This window comes from Phytophthora infestans, genomic scaffold (genome assembly GCF_000142945.1).
Source record: "Phytophthora infestans T30-4 supercont1.13 genomic scaffold, whole genome shotgun sequence".
In the NCBI taxonomy this organism is placed as follows: Eukaryota; Oomycota; class Peronosporomycetes; order Peronosporales; family Peronosporaceae; genus Phytophthora; species Phytophthora infestans.
In genome coordinates, this window is record NW_003303746.1 from 2821065 (window position 1) to 2841247 (window position 20183).

Here is a 20183-nt window from a genome sequence, read left to right on the forward strand (position 1 = left end):
TTGGCCACTTCAACAGATACATTTAGGCGAGGATCCGGTGAGCCGAGGGCATGCTGCTAGAGCTGATTTCGCAGCGTAATAACTTGCCCAAACTCCGCGACTGTGAGACGCTCTTGCAGGTCTTCATTGCTTGGAGTTGCTAAAGGTAAGTCGGGCGACTCATATCCCACAAGAACTTTTGCTACACTTTGATCCTCACGAGTCGTTGCTCCTATGTATGCAAACGCTTTAGTCAACGAGTCCAACAGCCACGCGCCTCGTGTTGATATCCACTGGATCGCAAGCTTCGGAGACGCGTTAGCATATGCAGCAGCCCCACGACGCAAGGAATGGCTGGTCATGTTGGGCGTCACTTCCTGCCGCGTTTCCTGCGGCATCTCCCTCAAGCAATCACGCATAACTTCGGTAACGTAACCTGCAATATTCGGACGTTTGCGTTCACGTTTTAACGGATGTTCACTTTCTTTTTCTACATCGTGTTGCAGGCTCTCCCAGAATATTACAGCTTCTTCCTGTGTGTACGTCTGGCTGCCAGGAAGTTTGGACACCGCGTACCGAGGAACAAGCGGAAATAGGTACTCGAACGGCTCATCGTAGCAGACAAAAAGCATGCCAAATGCATGGAGCATGCATTGCTCCCAGCGTTCTGCAGACTTGTAAATAGAGACACCTTGTACGACTGAGGTTTTAATTCTCGCAATATGAACAAATAGTTCACCAGAAGCTGCCACCGATAGTTGTTGCTTTCTAGCAAAGCACGTGTCAATCGCTCTACCAAATGTGTGCCACATCATCGTAAGCAGAGCTCCGTCATGAATGTTCTTGAGCCCAGTGGCAACATCAGCATGGACAACTAAATGATCCACTAGCAAGGATAGGTCGTTTAAAGTACAGCCTGGGGCATCATTTGTCTGCACATTCGCACGCAAATTTCGTTCATCAATCGCACTCGTCATCTTGTCACGAATTTTAGCGATACGCTTCGAATCTTGAAGCGAATCACTGTAGCGCTCTCTTAGCAAATTTACCACCTAAGAGAAGTACCCCAGAGCAGTTGCCTTGGCTAGATAACCATCAGCAGCACGAGACTTGCTACTTTTTTTGGTCTGTAGGAAAATTAAGAAAGCTGTTAAAAGTGAGTAAAAGTTCTGCATTGGTAGACTAGTAGTTGCTACAAGAGATGCATGCATTTTATCGAGCGCAACACTGTTTAGGTCTGCTGAGCACAAAAACTCGCTGAACACCTTCACAGCAGCCACTTCTTGCCCGACGGTGCCAGCGGCCGTGTCGAGGCCACGAGGCGCCCTCTTCATAGTAAATTCAGAAGTTAAGATGTCTTATCGATGTTGGTTTCCGGCAATAGTTATACTTATCCGATAAATCCAAAAGCATCTTTGTTTAAGTATAAGAACTTATTTTGGCGCTCTTAAAAATGACGGACACTTCCGGAAATAAGTCGGAATAAATTACCCCTATGCACAACGGACTCTGATTGGTGTAAATATTAGTTTTTCGCTTCTAATTGGTTGCAAAGCGCATATATTACTACAAAGGGCTGGGGTCTCCGTCACAAAAAGACTTATCCTACAATAAATCGGAAATTTCATCTTCGTTTGCCAACGAGGTCGGTGAGAGTGTTTCCAGTGTTTTGACATTGATACACTTCTAAATCTTCTCTTCTCCTTATTAATAGCCTCTTCGTTGCCACTTTCTACAGCCGAAGCTCGCTACATCGAAAATGCCGTTTCACGTCGGGCTCTCTAATTTGGCACGAATTGCGTCAATCCACGTTGGCACTTCGCCTGCGTCACCTCCGCAGTTCATAGCGGAAACCGCCCTCACGCCAGGCGGCAATCTGCACCTGACGATATCGCGGACGAGAGTCCGCCAATGTAACAGTCTGCTAAAAGTCATTGTTTAAAACGCTAGTTCGATAATTTCGGTGTGCGCCTCGATTCGACCTTGACCGCTTACCGTGCATGTACCTGTCTTGCGTTGGTGGATGAACCGAGTCGAGCACCCGACTGCACTTCAGTCACACGGTACAGTAGCGGGCGGAGGAACGACACATCCTCGACGGGGATGAGGCTCGCCCAACCAGGTTGGCAACCTGGCATCCACTCACTGAGTGAGTGGCAGTCACTGCCAGTCAGTGGATGCTTGACGTGGTTGCTTGGATGGCTGCACGCGCCAGGACCACTTCGCAGTGTCTTTGCCAACATTGCGCTGCCTGCGCTTACCCCCTCGAATCGCAGCGAAATCGGAAAAATATCCTGCTTGCGGTTTATTGCTTGGCTTTCCTTCTCGTCGTAACGAAGGCTTTAATTGCTGTACTTGTTCGCTGGCAACGGCTCATTACCAATTGCCTCTGGCAGACTTGCTTGTTCGAACACGCCAGCTCCTTAACGAAGCAGCACAAAGCTCACTATAAACAGCCGGAACAGCCGGGAATCGATTTTTGCAGCAAACCTTGCAAATGCAAGTTGCATTTCGTCTCGTGGCTTTACCCCTTTTCTTTCATTCCACGCATCGACTCGTCGACTCTCGACTGCCGGGCGGTACCATTTTCGACGGCAAGGATCTCTTCAGCTCTTGAGCCAGGAAAGGGTGCAGAGCGCCGGTCGGTATCCGTGCCGACGATCGCAATGCCAAGCGATTCGCATGGCCACTGGCCAGCAAAGAACCTCATGCAAATCGCGTCATTTTCATTTGGAATTAGCTTATTTACGACCTTTTAGGGGATAAAAGATGTTTAACATTTTTATGCGTGTCTCATAAATTAGGCAGCTAACTTAATTCAGTAAAAAATACTTAAAGAAAACATCTCACCGTTTGTGCCTTTGCTACAGTTAATTATGTATTAGAGGTACGAGAAAACAAATTTGAATCGAATTTCCTTAAAGGAGTCTCTTTAAATATGGAAGGCTAAAATATTTGTGGTGTTCGTTTTTGTGCAGTTTGAAGTAGCTTTTTACTGAATTATGTAAATGACGTCGCCGCGCAGGCTCATGACGCTCCGGAACCAGGAGATGGGGTGCACGCCACCTCGCGAGCCGCGATTCAGAGGACGCGCGTCACTCTGCAATTGGCATCCTCGCGCGCAAAGCAACGCCCGGACACCCGCCTCATTTACGCCCTCGCCAACTTCAATGGAGTCCTCGTCCAATCTGGCCCAGCTGCGTCCGCACAAGACGCGTGAGCTGCTCGCGGCTGCTCCCAAGGTGGCGCGCGCGCACCAGCAGAGCATCTTCCAGAGCATGTGGATTGGCGCTACCGCCGGCATGGGCGGCATCATCGCCGTGTACCCCGTGGACGTGGTCAAGACGCGCATGCAGAACAGCCGGGTAGCCACTAGCGCCGTGCAGACGCTCACCACCATCTTCCGAAAGGAGGGTGTTGGCTCCTTCTACAAGGGCCTGGGCCCGCAGCTTTGCGGCACCATTCCGGACAAGGCTGTGTCCCTCGCTACGCGTGAGTTTGTCAAGAGCTTCTTCGACAAGCCCAACGAGTTCAAGGCCTCGTTCACGTCTGCGGCTGTCTCGGGTGTCATGCAGTCCATTGTCATGAACCCTGTCGAAGTCGTTAAGGTGCGCATGCAACTGGACAGCACGTTGAAGCCGCTCGGAGTCATCCGCGAGCTGGGAATGCAGGGTCTTTACCGAGGATACACAGCCTGCCTCTCTCGAGACGTTATGTTCGCCTCCACGTACTTCACGCTGTACGATATGGCCAAGACGCAGCTGGGAGTGCAGGACGGCACGTCGCTCGGCTGGTCGATGGTCGCAGCCTCGACGGCTGGAATTCCCGCTGCCTTCCTGTCGACGCCTCTGGATCTACTGAAGACACGCATGCAGTCGCGTGACGCCACGGTCCACGGCCTCATGAACACGTACAGACAGGTGACTGCTCAAGGCGGCGTCGGCGCGCTCTTCTCCGGCTGGGGGCCTCGAGTGACCCGCATTGCGCCACAGTTTGGTATCGTACTGGTGTCCTTCGACTGGCTGTCGCACCGCTTTAGCCCCGCTGTTGAGCACCTTCCTGAGCCTGCAGACACAGACGCGTACGCCGACTACTAAGAAGCCACGAACGCCAGTCAGACCAGCATATCATACGAACATTAGTCCTTGTTAAACTTATGAGAAAAAATAATACACCAAACGCGTGTGCAAACACTAGCTCAACATGCTCAACATCCCCATCATCACCATTGACCGTCATCACCTTGGAAGTATCCATTTTGACACAATGAAAGATAGCTACATTATGACAAGATCAATGTGTTTTCCTTACACGCAGTTATCTAAGAGCGAGACCAAGTCTCTCTTATGGCTTCCTTACGCCTCCTTGGCGAGCCACGCCAGCTCTGTCTTGCCAGATGCCTTGGCGAATGCCTTCGCGTCCAAGAAAACCTCCACGTCGGCCTTGAGCGCCACCTGCGCACTTGCCGTGCGCACAGTGACCGCAGCGTCCGCAGACTCGAGCGCAGCCTTCACATCCGCGTACTTCATCGACGCAACGTACGCCGTCAGCTGCTCCACCGGCACAGTCGCCTCGTGCTTCTTCAGCACGTCATGAGACGCAAACAGCACGGCAGGACGAGCCACCACGAGCTTCACACTCGAGTCGGCGAACTGCGCGTCCTCCGCCACAATCGGCACACTGTGCGGAGGCTGCAGAGACAGCGGGGCAGGCGACGTGCCCAACGTGGACGAGATCATCGACAGGAACGTCTGGACGGCCGTAGAGATGGGGCCCTTGTCGCCTCCCTTCTCCTCAAAGTACACGTGGATCTTGTCCTGCACCACCAGTCCCGCCTTCTTCCGCAGCTTCTGCACTCGCGTGATGACTTCACGTGCACATCCCTGCATCTTCAGCTCCTCGTCCTCACGCGTGTCAATGATGACCATGAGGTTTCCTTGGGGCGACACATCCGCCTCAAAGATCTTCGCGTCGCCCTTGAACTCCCGCTTGACCAACAGGTCGTCGCCGGTCAGTTCGTGGCCGTCAACCGTCACACGGCCACTCGCAACAAACGCAGCCACGTCGTCGTGCGTCATCTGCGCGATCTGCTTCTTCACGGCCGACAGCGCCTTGCCCAGACGACGTCCCAGCGCTCGACTGTTCGCCTCGGCCTTGAGCACGCACCACTCCTTCTCGTCCGTCGAGAACTCGAGGTCGCGCATGTTCAGCTCGTCGTGTAGGTACGTCTCCAGCCGACGCAGACCGTCCAGCGTCTTCTGGTCGCTGGACACCACAATGACCTTCTTCACGGGGTTCTTCAGCGAGATGGTGCGACGCTCACGTACGACGCGCCCCATCTCGACCACCGACTGCAGGTTCTTCATGAGCACTTCCACTTGCTCGTCCACGCGACTGGCGTCAAAGTCCGGCAGCATGAGGAAGTGGACGCTGGGGGACACACCGTCCGCGTCTTCAGCCAGGTCTTTGCCGTCGCCGTTCACTACGTTCGGGTGGAACTGACGCAGGAATTGGTACATGTACTCGGTGAAGAAGGGCGTGAAGGGAGCCATGAGTTTGGCCAGGTTGTACTCTACTTCGTACAGCGCCGAGAGCGCCACTGCAGCCTCCGCACTGCCAGCACTGCCCTTGAGGCGAGGACGGTTGAGACGCACGTACCAGTTGGTCAACTGGCCGATGAAGCTAACGAGACGCGGCACCACAGTGTACAGACGATAGGCCTTCATCTCCTCGTGCACAAACTTGATGAGGTTCTGCAGCGCAGCGATGATCCACGAGTCCATGACGTTCGTGGAGGCCAAGGCGGCAAGACGGTCGGGAACAAAGGCCGCTCCAGTCTCCAGTTGCAAGCGCGTGGCCTGTTGCGCGAAGAAACGAGCCGAGTTGAACCACGGCAAGAAGATCTCGCGGATGACTCCAAGCACGCCGGGCGCCTGGAACTTCAGAGGCTCAGCACGCACCACCGGCGAGTTGATGAGGTACAGACGCAGGGCATCAGCGCCATACTTTTGCAGGATCTCCTCTGGGTCGGTGAAGTTCTTGAGGCTCTTACTCATCTTGCGACCGTCTTCAGCCAGCACGAGGCCATTCACAATGAGGTTCTTGAACGCTGGCGTGTCGAACAGCGCCGTGGACAGCACCATCAGAGTGTAGAACCATCCACGGGTCTGATCCAGACCTTCCGCCACGAAATCCGCCGGGAAATTGGCCTCAAACTTGCTCTTGTTCTCGAACGGATAGTGCTGCTGAGCGTACGGCATGGAGCCGCTCTCGAACCAGCAGTCAAACACCTCGGGGACACGACGCAGCACGCCCTTGCCTTGCTTGGACGGGATTGTCAAGTGGTCGATGAACTCGCGATGCAGATCCGTCACCTTCTCGCCCGTCAGCGCCTCCAGCTCTGCGATGGAGCCCACACACACCACCTCTTCATAGTCGTCACTCACCCACAACGGCAGTGGTGTTCCCCAGAAGCGACCACGTGAAATGTTCCAGTCTTTACCGTCCACCAGCCAGTTGTGGAAGCGTTTCTCCTGCACGAAGCTCGGCACCCAGTACGTGAGCTTGTTGTTGGCTACAATGCGGTCGCGGATACGCTCCACGTTGACGAACCAGCCAGGGATTGCGCGGTAGATCAGCGGCGTGCCCGAGCGGTAGCAGAACGGGTAGCTATGCACCTCTGTGCCCTTGGAGACGAGACGACCGCGAGTCTTGAGCTCCTGACAGATAACGTCGTCCGCCTTCTTCACGTGCAGTCCCTTAACTAGCGGCACCTCGTCCGTAAACACGCCGTTGTCGTCCAGAGGGTCCGGGAGCGTGAACTTGTCGGCCACACCTTCACGCACACAGACGCGGTAATCGTCCTCACCGAACGTAGGAGCTTGGTGGACAATACCGGTACCACCAGAGTCGGACACGTAGTTATCCGAGAGCACACGGAAGGCGTTGGGCCAGTCCTTGAAGCAGTCGAACAGAGGCTCGTACTTCTTGCCTACTAGCGTCGCTCCCTTGAACTTCTCAAGGACCTCGAACTCTCCTCCCTTGTAGCCCTTCTTGCTCATCTTTGGGTACACTTGGCACAGCCGCGCTTCGCCCAGAATGTACATTTTCTCGCTCTTCACGTCCTTGATCTTGACATAGTCGAATGATTCGTTGACACACAGCGCCAAGTTGGACGGTAGAGTCCATGGGGTGGTAGTCCAGGCCAGAAACGCGACGTCCGGCTCGTCGACGAGAGGAAAGTTGACGACTACCGAAGGATCGGGGGTGTCACGGTAGTCCAAGTTGGCCTCGAAGTTGGAGAGCGACGTAGTACAGGCGGTAGAGTACGGTAGAATCTTGTACCCACGGTACACCAGGTCCTTGTCGAAGATGGTTCGGAAGACGTTCCAGACCGACTCCATGTACCACGGCTCCATCGTCTTGTAGTCGTTCTCGCAGTCGATCCAGCGACCAATACGCTTGACGACACGCTCCCATTCGCTCGTGTAGCGCTGCACAATGCTGCGACACTCGGCGTTGTACTTGTCGATGCCCATTTCAAGCACCTGCTCCTTGGTGGTGACGCCCAACTTCTTGTTGATCTCATTCTCGACGGGGAGGCCGTGGCAATCCCAACCAAAGCGACGTTCAACGTAGTGGCCTGTCTGGTGGGCGTAGCGCGTGACCGTGTCCTTGATGGTGCCGGCTAGAATGTGGCCGTGGTGTGGCAGACCCGTGGCGAAAGGCGGACCGTCGTAGAAAGTGAAAGGCTTACGGTCTTTGGACAGCTCCAGAGACTTGTGGAAAGCGTCCAGCTGTTCCCAGAGCGCCAAGATCTTCACCTCCTCATCGGGGAACGAGATGCGCTCGGGTAGCGAGCGTGATGCAGCCGAGTCTTGCGCCATCGTACAGGGCGGACGGCGACGTGAGTCTGGTTTGAACAGATGCGATATGAGGGGTGTCAACGATGGCTGGCCGAGCAGTGGCATAAATGTACCGATGTTTTGGTACATATTTGGAAAGATCTCCTGGTTGTTTGCGTGAACAGTTGGCTACACTTTGCAGTGCTTGTTTGTCATGTACGTCTCACCGTTTGCCAACGAGGCTCACAGTATGAGCTTTGCCTGTACCGGTACATTAGTATGAACGGATCATTTTTCTTCTTTGCCCCCCCCTCCCCCCTGTGTTCATCGAAATATCTCTTGACGAAGAGCTCCGTGACTCACGGGTCCAGGACCGTGACGAATCCAGAAAAACCGTGAGTGATAATCCTCATTTGGTATGATAACGGTACCTCGAGATTGATGCTCTGCCTCATTGCCTTTCGGAACTCTTCATGCTGAGAATAAACGTACTGTAGTTGATGCGAAACAAAGCCGAATGTTGGGAGAGCTTTTGTGGATGCAATACATGTATTAATTCTTCAACGTGTTCTTCTCGTACTCCCAAACGCAAATGTGCTACTACTGTATTAAACAAATGGTCAAGGTAGAATATTTCAAGCCTTCGGTGGGGTTGGCTGGCGAACGTGGCAAAGAATAGATGAATGTGTCTACGTAGTAGTCTCTAGCACCCCCGATTGTAATCAAAGAATAGATGTACAAGTACGTGTCTTAATAATGGCTCAATCCAATGCATTTGTGCCACAAATGCTTACCACAAAAATTGTCGGGTAAAACCGAGGTTGCAGCAACAGGTTCTCAGCTATTGGACAGCTGCTATTTAAAACTGTGAGTCAAGGGTTGAAGTTTCACATTTTGGGCTCAGTAAAATATGCAAAGGACACGTGAACCTATATATCGGTAATACTGGATCATACGCGCGGGTCCCTAATATTTGCTGTCACTCGATCGAGGAACAGCAAATTATGACTGAATCGATATTCATTGGTGTAAAACAGACCACTCTTAAAAGCTTGTTTTGACCAATCCGCATGTAGTTGTTGCTCATCACGACGACGCTGTCCGTAGTTAAGAGCTCACCAAGGTCCACGAACGCGCTACCTCGACCGCCACCAAAGAATCTTCATCAGCCATGGGCAAGGTCGACTCGTCCCAGGGCATCCTGGTGCAGATGTTCATCATCTCGCCCTCCATTTCTTGGATCCTCAAGCCTGGACGCTTCTCCAAACGCCGAGGCTTCATCTACGCCGTCGCCTTCCTCGTGGCCATCGCCGCCGTCACCATCGTACGTCCCAACCACTCAGCAATACACTGCAAATTACTATGCCGTCTTACCGTCTACCACTACGTTATCACAGGGTATGGACTTATACGCACAAGAGGAGAACTTCTACCACCTCGTGGGTGTGGGCCGTGATGCCTCCTATACCGACATCAAGCGTGCCTTCCGTCAGCGCTCAGTGGAGCTTCATCCGGATAAAAACCCATCGCCCACCGCCTCCGAAGATTTTAACCGTCTCCGATTGGCCTTTGACGTACGATTTAGACCAGTTGTAGACGCTGGTTGATGGTTCTGACGTTCGTATATTGCTACAGGTTCTTGGAGACGCCAATAAACGTCCACTGTACGATTTGTTCGGCGAAAGTGCGGTGGATAAGGACCTGTGGTCATTGCAGATCGAGACGCTCGTGGGCTCCCTGACGTTCTACGCCATCTGGGCTGTACTCACGTTCATCCTGACGCTGAGTGAGAAGGCCAAGGAGGCGCGAGCGTGGTCGCTGGCTGCCGGTGTCTTGTGCTTCGTACTGGAGCTCAACTTTATCTACGGCGGCGGACGCTTGCCTCCGTATTTCTTCCCTACGATGACAGTGTGCGACTTCGTGGAGATCATGCACTCGGTGTTCCCACCGTTCCTCAACGGATGTCGTGCCATTGGAGAATATTTCCACCACGACTTGGCCCGCGAGAACTTCGCACTGAGCGTGGAGTTGCTCAAGAGCAACCAAGCGATTCTGCTGAACATGCGTCAACTGCAAGGCGAGGTGGCGTCGTCCTCGCGTCGTCGTCCGGAGGTCGTCAAGAGCGACCCGATCCCTGCTGCAGCCAGGAAGCGCTTGAAGATGGAGAAACACAATACTGTGTCGCAGGCTGGCGACTCGGCGACGGACGACAAGGCAGCGGCTGAAGAACTGCGTAACGTCGCAACTCCAGAGCCAGAAGTGCAGAAGAGTGGCAATGGTCTCGGTATTCCCCGATGGGTCTGGGGTGTTGGCATCTTCGTTGCGCTCAATTACTTCTTCGATTAGAGAACTCCCCCACATTACAAGGAGGTTTGTGTGTCAGCAAAACAAGACACACTTTGGTATAGACATCTTGTAACACCTTGGTATTGGTTAAGGTCGAAGTGGAGCTGTAGACTTCAACTTGGTCAAAAGTTCTGCTGAACAACGTCCCATTTAGGTTGACGTCCACGGCAGCTTCTCCAGGTCCACGTTTCCACCCGAGAACACGATACCAACGTTGGTGATTCCCGCTGGTAGCTTGTGTGCGAGGACGGCCGCCGCCGCTACTGCTCCACTGGGCTCGACAACCTGTAGCGCACAGGTCAATACTGTCCTGTGTGTCTGCATAACAACGAGCGATCCTTACCGACTTCATGCGTTCCCAGATCAGCTTCATGGCTGACACGATGTCGTCGTCGGAGACGAGTATGATCTCGTCCACGAAGTCGCGCACAACCGGCCAGTTGTTGTCGCCTGGCACAACCATAACCGCGTCAGTTGGCGAGATTTTCCGCAGGGTCTCAGCGCTCTCTTACCCAGAGTCGTCCGAAGGCCGTCAGCCACGGTATTCACAGGACCAGTATGGCCTGTCAGCTGGCGTTTTTGGAAGGAATTGTAGGCGTCAGCAGCCCCCGTGGGTTCCACGGCGAAGACCTTGATACCGGGCTGGATAGACTGTCAATTCCAGCGTCAGCTTCCTTCTAGTACGTCACACACAAGCACGAGTTACCTTTGCAGCCATGGCTACACCAGAGCAGAGTCCTGCACCTCCAATTGGCACAACGATAGCGTCCAGCTCGACGCCATACTCCTGTTTAGCCTGCTCCAGCAGCTCCAGTGCGACTGTACCCTGTCCACTCATGACGTCAGGGTCATTCGACGGGTGCACAAAGCGAGCTCCGGTCGCCTCCACCACGTCATTTGCAGCTTTCTCGCGTGCCTCATTGGTCGATTCACACAGCAGCACTTCAGCGCCGTAGCCACGAACGGCGTTCTGCTTGACACTCGGCGAGTTGTTGGGCTGCGATGTGCGTGCCGGTTAGAAACGTACTTTGCATATTGTCCACAATTGATAGCGCTCACCATGACAATCACAGCCTTGCAGTTGGCATCCCTGGCCGCAAGACTCAAAGCCTGCGCGTGGTTCCCACTCGAGTGCGTGACGAACGTCGTGTCTGTCTTGTCACTCTCCCCTTTCTCCTGCAGATACTTCTTGACGGCGTTTAATGCACCGCGGTACTTGAACGCCCCCACCCTCTGAAGGTTCTCACACTGCGACACAGCTCAATACTCTGCCAACAACAATTCGACGGATATTGGATACCTTGAAGAACAGACGCTGGGGAGATCCATTTCCCGCAGCGATAGACTCAAGCGCATGACACGTGAGCACAGGTGTGCGGTGCGCAAAGCCATTGATTCGCTTTGCAGCGGCCTGTACACTGGTCAGCGAAATAGCGTAGTCGGTCGAAGACATAATGTCTGAAGACTACCTAGTGGTACTCCAAAATGCCAGCCTCATTTACCTCGTGTTGGTGCCTCATTTAAGACGGAATGCCTCGTTTAGCTGGCTTGTAATTTTTTATTGAGGTGGTATAGAATGACCTGTCAACTGTAATACCGAGCTCATGGTGTGAAATAAGATAGGTCTCTTTTTAAGAAATCTAATGGGGAAATGGTATTGTATTGCTCCTGTCCTATGCAAACACTATATTCGCATTGCACAGGACAGCTGTAAGGCGATAACTAAGGCCGTGTTCGGTTTGTCGGATAATTCCTCTAAGTCTTATGCTCACGTCCTTAGATAAGATCAGGTTCTCTAGTTAGAATGCTATATATAATGTATGTAGGATCAGTGAGGACACGAGGCTTGTGAGGAGAGTCTTTTTCATTCGTGAAAGCTCCACCTCCCCACCAAGCGTCGTGTCCAAGATCCCGGAGGCTTTGCCCCTCCATCCAGCGTTCAAATCTTTCTTCTACGCTATAGCAGCTATTCAAGAGGTTATGAGCCCAAACAGGCCGATACGCCACGTCCAAAAATCGACTAGCTCCTCTCAAGGCTCAGACGACTCTCGTGAAAGTAGTGACGATGAGTCATCGTCCTCCGACTCGTCCGATGCTTCAGCATCGCCATCATCAAGATCGAGCTCAAGTGACGTTTCTGTGCAGTCAGAGGCTGATAACTCAGACTCTGCGTCTTCTGATAGCTCTCGTGAGAAACGAGAGCGCTCAAAGAAGCGTAAGAGCTCCAATCACACCGACGGTTACTTGTTGATTGCGATCCTGTCATGCTCTTCCAAGAGATTGAAAAGGAGTACAACGCTGGAAGTGCAGCAAAGAACGATATTTCGAACAAGTCGGCCATGTTTGTGCGGAAGCTGGTTAAGGAGGAACGTGTGGATACTAACATCGACTCGATTATGAAGCTACAAGAAGATTAAGTGACGCTGGGTCACCCGCTCGACGAAGCTGAACTGGCTCGTCTTCTTCCTATAAATGCCCTTGATGTGTTTCCCGATCTAAGTAGCGAGCTGGTAGCTGCCAGGATAAAGGGCGATGTATTGGAAGTCGGCAAGGTGCGAGGTCGGCTATTGGCTCGAGAACAAGAAGAGCTGATGCGTGGTCCGTGCAGACTCCACACGAACTGGTCCACGAGACGCGAATATGACAGCTTCACAGCAAAACCAGGCACCAATATTTCAGTTATCGAGTGATCAAAACTATCGAGGTAGAGGCCCCCGCTGGCATCATAGGAGACATCCATTGAGTCGGAATCGGAATCATCACAGCCAGAGAAATTCGATTTAAGAAGCAATGCAACGGCGACCCTCTTCTAATTGTGGTGAATTTGGCCACTAGCACAAGGACTGTAGGAAATGCAGCAAGCCACACGGAGCGAAGTCACACTCACGGCGCAGCAACCACAGTAATCCACGTACTTCCTCAGGCAGGAGCGATGATCAACGACAAAGAGGTGTGGGTCCGACAGCATTGATGGCATCTCTGGTTGGGTCACATGGAAAGCCACAATCAGACGTGGTCGAGTGGTGTCTCGATAATGCTGCAACAATCAACGTCTGCAACGGTCTCTCCTGTTTCACTGAAATCGCTACAATTAAAGATGGTCCAGTAATGACTTGCACCAGTGGAACCTTGGTGAGGCTAAACCAAATTGGATCAGTGGAATTGAGTGTCAATAACGAAATGACACGTCGCCGCGAGAAGCGAATACTGTCTGATGTGTATTACGTGCCCGATGCTCCGGTCAATTGGGTGTCTCAGTACTACATGCAGACGCGTTTGAAGTACTTTGTAAAGATGCCTGGTGACCAGTCAACCTGCTTTCTGACCAAGTCAGGATCACGTATCAAGTTTGTGAAGGTGAGTGGACTGTATCGCTTGTGGTCTCTACGTGAGCAGCAGAAGGAACAAACCGTGGTGTACAGTGCAATTGTCAAACCCAAGAAGTCTATTTCCTTGTCCGTCTGGCACAAACGCTTTGTACATGCAAGTGAGGCAACTATCTTGGATATGATGAAGAAAAATGTTGTACGTGGGCTAACGATTCACACCGATGTGTCTTCCGTGCCTACATGGCAAGAAGGTGCGAATGTCGTACAGTGAGCGTTTACAACGTGCTGAAAAGCCACTGCAGAAACTTCAGGTTGACGTTTGCACAGTTAACGAGCTTAGTATTGACGGCAGCATCTCATTTCTACTAGTGGTCGATGAATTCTCTCGATACAAGTGAATTTTCCTTTCACGACAGAAGCGTGAAGCAGCACAGCACCTTGTCGCACTCGTAAATCGGTTACATACGCAGTTTCGCGATAGAAATTTAAAGGTGGAGGCGATTCACTCGGATCAAGGTGGTGAATTTGACAACAGCAGCATCAGAAGCTTCAGTGACACACAGGCGATTGGGCTTACGCTCACCAACGGATACAGTCCCCAGGAAAATGGTATAGTTGAACGTGCGAACGGAATCGTGCTACCCAAGGTTCGAGCACTAACCTGCCAGATTTGTTGGGGGAGGGGGAAGCTGCGCTACACGTGGTGTACACCCTCAATATTACGACAACAAGAGCTCTCAACGGTCTAACTCCACATGAAAAGCTGTCTGGTGAAAAGCCCGACGTATCGTTTCTCAGGACTTGGGGTTGTTTGAGCTACTACCCTATTGCGGGTGCGTCTTGTTCGAAGAAGCAGAAATTATCTTCCAGAATGGGCACCTGTATTCTCGTCGGACACTCTCCAGCAACGCATGGCTACAAAGTTTTGGATTTATCTAGTGGCGCAATCTCAACACATCGTGGATGTAATTTGGTATTTGTTGAAGACTATACGGTGAGTCGTTCGTACATGGAAATGCTGTTGGCAAAATGCATACCAGCATGGAGATCACGTGCTTCCCCCTCGTGCACAACTGGCTCCGATGTTAATGGTGGTTGATGACGTTGTCAAGTTGGATGCTGTGAATGAGAGTGTACTAGTCTCACCAAACGGAACGGAAAATCACTCACAGGCATCAGATACTTTCAGACCACCTAAGAACAGTAACATCGAGCGCCATTCAGAACCTAAGATGGTTTCCTCGCAATCTGCCTTTGAAACGATAGCTCAAGAGAGTACAATAGCAGAAAGTGATATAGTTAGACGGCATCAAGTTTCTCGTTTTGGACGAAAGCGGAAGCGGAATTCAAAACTAGAACATTTACGGTACATTTTGCATCACACAAGTTAGTGAAGGCATTTTTGACAGCTTTACAAGGTCCTGGTGGTAGTAGATTACACTCACGCGAAGTGCCAATTCCTGCGACGTACAAGCAGGCCATTCGGTCGGCATTAGCGGAGTCCTGGCAAGTGGCAATGGAAGATGAGTTAAATTATCTGCGCCGACATGGGGTTTGGTAGGTGGTGAATCGAACAAAAGCTGGAAAGGAGATTGTTATCACAAACAAGTGGGTATATATTGTGAAGAAAGATGAAAACGGGTTTGTGGTGAGGTTTAAAGCACGTCTTGTCGTTCATGGCTTTAAGCAAAGATTTGGAGTCAATTACAATGAAACTTTTGCCCCGGTCATTCGCTTTGATACAATCCGACAACGGCGGTTATCAGTTTTGCAGTATGATGCTAAAACGGCTTTTCTGCATGATAAATTGTCAGAGGTGGTGCTCATGGAGTTACCTCAAGGCTGCGGTTCGCCAGGAAATCAGCAGATCTGTCAATTGATTAAATCTCTGTACGATTTGAAACAAGCACCGCATGTGTCTAACAAGATGCTTCATATTGATTTGGTTGCGCTTGGATTTGCTCGCATGGAAAGTGATCACGGGCTTTATTCTCTCCTCGAGAAGGGGAAGATTGTTATGCTCCTAACCGTCTACTAGAAGACCTACTAGGAGAATTATCTCTGCGAAGATATTGCACGAAAACTAGCGTCAAGCTTTGAACTTGTGGCTCTTGGTCCAGCTAAGTATCTTCTTGGAGTTGAAGTCACTGTTGATCGGGAGAAGAGCCAGGTATTTTTCAGTCAAGCTAGCTACATTGATGAAGTTCTCCGAAGATTTCATTTGCCCGAGTGCCACGGAATTGCTACACCAGAGCCAACATCCACTGAAGAAGAATCTACTGTTGAGAATGCTAGTGATACAAGCAGTTTGCCGTTCCGTGAAGTAGTAGGAGCACTGCAATATCTCGTATCGGGATCAAGGCCGGATATCGCTCACGCCGTGCGTCGACTAAAACAGTTCTTGTCTTTCTTCACAGCAGCTCACTACGCACGGGCAAAGCGGGTCATTCGTTACTTAAAGGCGACTAAGGAGTATGGACTGAACATGGAAGTGACAGGAGTGGACAAGCTGGAGTTGCAGTGGCTGGAAGCTTTTAGTGATGCGGACTACGCAAACGACAAAATTGATCGGCAGTCTGTAAGTAAATATGTTACTATGATCAATGGTAGTGTCATCTCGTATGGGTCTCGCAAGCAAGGTCTTAACGCTCAAAGTACCATGGAAGCCGAATATATCGCAATGAATGAAGGTGCACGCGATATTATGTGGCTGAGAGGTCTGTGTGATGAATTGTTGTGGGGATACAACACGCCAACACTTTGGTGCGATAACACGGCTGCAATAGCATTTGTGGTGTAGTAGAACACACAAATACCGTCAGATGTGGATTCCTTACACAAACCACAACGAATCGCCGAGTTAGGTCGGCGGTTGTATGGCCTGCGCAGAGAGTGGGTCCCCTCGCGGGCCCGGGCCCTTCCGGGACAGACGAGTGGCTCGCTTCACTCGGTTCCGACTAACCAAGTCAGATCACTTCCGAGGCTCCGCCGAGTTTGGTTCGGCTGAGCTCGTTCACAACCCTGTGCCCTCCACCAAAGGATGGACGACGGCGCGCGAGCGCTTTTACAGGTCACCGAGCGCAGAGGCTGCTCAGCTAGAAGTGTTACGGCACCCGGGCTACCCGACGTACCGGCCCGCTGAGTATGCGGGGCTTTCTTTCGCGCGTAGCGAGACTTTGTCCTACCCGGACCGACCTAATCTCTTGGCGCTACCAGTCAATACCCTACAAGCTATGCCTCTCGAGTATTGACGGCAGGCATAATCCATCCCTATGCAGGGACTTACCGGAAAAGTGTACACGTGTCTTGGACTAAGAAAATTCTGCTCTGTTATCTTCTGGGAGCCCTTTCGCCCCCCCCTATTTAATCCTATGCTTTTCATACAAATATCTAGTGAAATGTAGTCGTTTCGGATCTCTACCGACCCTTCAGCTGAGTTCCGGCGACCGTTGAGCTCAGCGGCTATCCGGATAGCATATCCGGACAGATCGCCGAGTACTTACCGTGATCCTTTGCTCCTAAGCTCTAGGTTATTATACCGAGCCGATTCTTGACCTAAAGTAGCTCGGCGTATGGTCGAATCTGGAAATCCCTACACCACAACTGTGATACGAGCCGAGCTGGTGAGTGTCTTAATCCTTCATTTGGTTCTGCCACCGTTGGTCCATACTCGGCTGATGACGTCTCGCGGCTCTCCACCACCTTCTTCGGTACGTTTGTTGCTTCCGCTGTCACTCCCTTGGCAGCTCCTTACACCTCGCATGTTACTCCAGCACAACTCGCGGCGTCATCCTTCTTCTCCAACTCCTCGTCGAGGTGAAGGCGTGCCAGCTGAGTCGATTCCTCGACCCGTCGGTACTCGTGGGGTCAGCAACCGGCATGAAGCTGGGTTGGTCGACCTGACAACTTCTCATGAGTATGACGCGGAGTCGGCGGGGTCTTCTCGCGTACGCCTTCCTGGTCCACCGAGCTTGCCGGGCGACACCACTTCGGGCGCCACCAGTCAGCCAAGCTCGGCTGCTCCAGTGAGTCTTGACTCCCTCATGGCCAGAGTTAACGAGCAAGGGTATGAGCGCCGAGAAGAATTGACCTTCTTGGCGAGGCTCATGGCTTACGGATTCACTCGTTCCGTGGAGCCCTCCGATCCCGTGCAGCGGCGAGCGATCTTGCATGCTGCTTCCGCGGGGGAACTGTTGGATATCTTGAAAGGTAACTACGCCGCTCTTGATTATCCACAGATCATTGGTGATCTCCAAGCTGACAATCAAGCTGTTCAGGAGGAGAACCGCGCACTGACTCGGCGACTGAACTCGCTTGCTCTCAGCAACGTCGACTTGTCAACTCAGCTCTCGTCGGCTCAACAGCAAGTGTCTCGATTGGAGGCTGCTGCCACGCAGTCGGCTAATCTCCTCGCGTCACTGCGAAAGGCTGTAGCTCTGAGTGAGGCAAAACTTGCTCGGGCCATCGCAGCTGAGCAGAGCAAGGTTGACGCTGCGTTGGGTCAGGCCCAGCTCCATCATCAGCAAGTCTTGGATCGAGACGCCGAGATCGACGTCCTTCTCCGATCCATTTCTGAGAGGGATGCGGCGTTCGTCACCCTTCAGGGCATTGCTTCCAAGCACTTCGAACAGCTGCAGGAGTCGGTGCGGTTGTACAGCTCCACCAGCACTCAGCCTTTGCGGCACGCTCAGTCGGTGATCGCTGAGCAGCGGGCGGTGATCTTGCGACAGAAGCGGCTCATCCGTCGGAATGGCATTATTTCGATGCACGACCCTCACATGGCTGCTGCTGCTGGCGATGGATTGCAGGTTCCTGGACTTGATCCGTCCGACCTTCTCCTTAACGCTCGGCTGTGTCGTGTCTTGGAGTCTCGCTTCCCTGAGGTTCTCAACATCCCAGCTGGTGAAACTCGGCGGTTAAGGCTGATTGTCCATCCTCGCCGAGATGCTCCAGTAGCGAGTTCCGTTATCGGTCCTAGTGTGGCTCCCTCAGCTAGTCAAGCGTCTTCGGTGACTTCATTGGCAGACTCGGCGGAGGCTCTAGTCAGCTCAGCAGCGGCTACGAGCCAGGCTGAGCCGACGCTTTCCCAGCTTCACCGTACGCCTTTGGCGAAGTTGACTTCAACTCAGCGGCTTCGACGTTATGCCAACCCCAAGTCTTCCACAGCTGCAGGTCCTCGTCATCGTCCACCGGCGCCGCATCCGCCTCACCCGTACGCTAGTCCACTTCCCGGGGAGGATGGACACGAGGCTATCAGTGCCCTTTTGCACTTAAGTTCTCCTCAAGCTACCGAATCCGATGGAGGAAGGCCTCGCTCTGGAAAGTCCCGTCGTCGGACTCGGCGGAAGAAGGTTCGTCACCTTCAGCTGAGTTCTGCTACTCAGCCCGCTGTCTCTGCTCGCTCTGAAGACGACGATGACGCTTCGAGCGAGGCTGAATTCGAGTTGCCTGAGCCGCCCGCCGACACCGTTCCTGCGGTTGCTTCGACGACTTCGGCGGGTTCTTCGTCTTCTGATCCTCCGGTGACTTCGTCAGTCGCGGCTACTTGTCCACCGCCGATATCTTCATCCAATGTCGTGGCTTCGCTGCCTGTCCCGGCTACGAGCGTTTGTGCCCCAGGCTCGACTTCGCCCATCTCCGCTGGGTTGCCCCAGTCGAGTGTACCACTCAGCGTCGTGCCAACGGTGGTTGGGCGCTCCCAGTCGCCTTCTCGGGGTCTGAGCGTATCCACCACGCCGACTGACCTAGTGACTCCGGCCGTGAGTGTCCTCAGACCGTCTCTCCCTGTGACCACGGCCGTGTTGACGTCCCCATCTGGGCGCCCTATCCGGAGATCTGCTGCGACCGCCCGCACTGTGACTGCTCAGCTGCTTGAGGACCTCGACGCATCTGACGACGAGGTGTTAGGGCCTGGTGATGGTTCTGCACCGTCCACCGGCTCGACGAACCCTGCCGCTGGGTCGTTCTCGGATCCCATTTCTTTATCCGAGAACTCGGCTGGCAGTCCCTCAGTTTCTGAATCAGCGGCCGAAGATGCTCGTCGTTCTGCTAACGCAAGGAGCCTTCATCAGGCAATCTTCGGCTCTGACGACGAGATGAGTGATGAGTCCTTGCCGCCGAGTGATCGCCACTCCTCGCGGCCTTCATCGAAGGATTCTGGTGACGGGACGAGTTCTGCCTCTGCGCCGGCTTCGAGGAAGCTGCAGCATCGCAAACGTCGTGCCTCGTCGAGTCCTACTGGTCATCGGTCGAAGCGATCCAAGAAGCACAAGAAACACAAGAAGCATCACAAGACGCACCGACACCACAAGCATCGACAGCTTCCGTTGACTCCTGATCCAGCTCCGGCTCAGTCCATTCCGGCTGCTCCTTCGCCGAGTAGGCTCCCGGTTGTGTCGATTCTCTCTCAGCCGAGTTCGACTGCCTCACGTCCGGCTTTGGTCGCACTACCCAGCGCTCTTACACTCCCGCTGGCGACGTTACGGACTCGAGCCTCGCAAGCGGTGTCCAAGAATTGCCGCTTGACTCTTCACATGGCTCAACTCCGCGAGGTACCATTCATGCATTTCGGCTCAGCCCGTTGTTGGAATGCATTATTGGATACACTGAGCGGAGGGGTGCAGATGGAGCTCGTAGGAGGCAAGAGTCGTGTGCCGCCTACGCCGTGTTCTCTTGATGGCATTCG

At 52.9% G+C, this 20183-nt stretch overlaps 4 protein-coding genes across 4 annotated transcripts; 2 read left to right on the forward strand and 2 right to left on the reverse strand.

Moving 5' to 3' along the window:
* Positions 1 to 3008: 3008 nt before the first annotated feature.
* Positions 3009 to 4076, forward strand: PITG_08578 (Mitochondrial Carrier (MC) Family; the record flags this gene model as incomplete). Its single annotated transcript, XM_002903894.1, has 1 exon — positions 3009 to 4076. The coding sequence occupies one exon, from the start codon at positions 3009 to 3011 to the stop codon at positions 4074 to 4076; it is 1068 nt and encodes a 355-aa protein (XP_002903940.1).
* Positions 4077 to 4334: 258 nt separating this feature from the next.
* On the reverse strand, positions 4335 to 7865 carry PITG_08579 (isoleucyl-tRNA synthetase; the record flags this gene model as incomplete). The annotated part of the gene is made up of 1 exon (XM_002903895.1): positions 4335 to 7865. One exon carries the CDS (start codon positions 7863 to 7865, stop codon positions 4335 to 4337), a length of 3531 nt encoding a protein of 1176 aa, XP_002903941.1.
* A 1129-nt stretch (positions 7866 to 8994) lies between these two features.
* PITG_08580 (uncharacterized protein) lies at positions 8995 to 10230 on the forward strand (the record flags this gene model as incomplete). The annotated part of the gene is made up of 3 exons (XM_002903896.1): positions 8995 to 9147; positions 9221 to 9397; positions 9459 to 10230. 3 exons carry the CDS (start codon positions 8995 to 8997, stop codon positions 10167 to 10169), a joined length of 1041 nt encoding a protein of 346 aa, XP_002903942.1.
* Positions 10231 to 10319: 89 nt separating this feature from the next.
* PITG_08581 (serine racemase, putative) lies at positions 10320 to 11775 on the reverse strand (the record flags this gene model as incomplete). Its single annotated transcript, XM_002903897.1, has 7 exons — positions 10320 to 10454; positions 10513 to 10619; positions 10682 to 10820; positions 10876 to 11166; positions 11229 to 11417; positions 11470 to 11580; positions 11767 to 11775. The coding sequence occupies 7 exons, from the start codon at positions 11773 to 11775 to the stop codon at positions 10320 to 10322; spliced, it is 981 nt and encodes a 326-aa protein (XP_002903943.1).
* Between the last annotated feature and the right edge of the window lie 8408 nt (positions 11776 to 20183).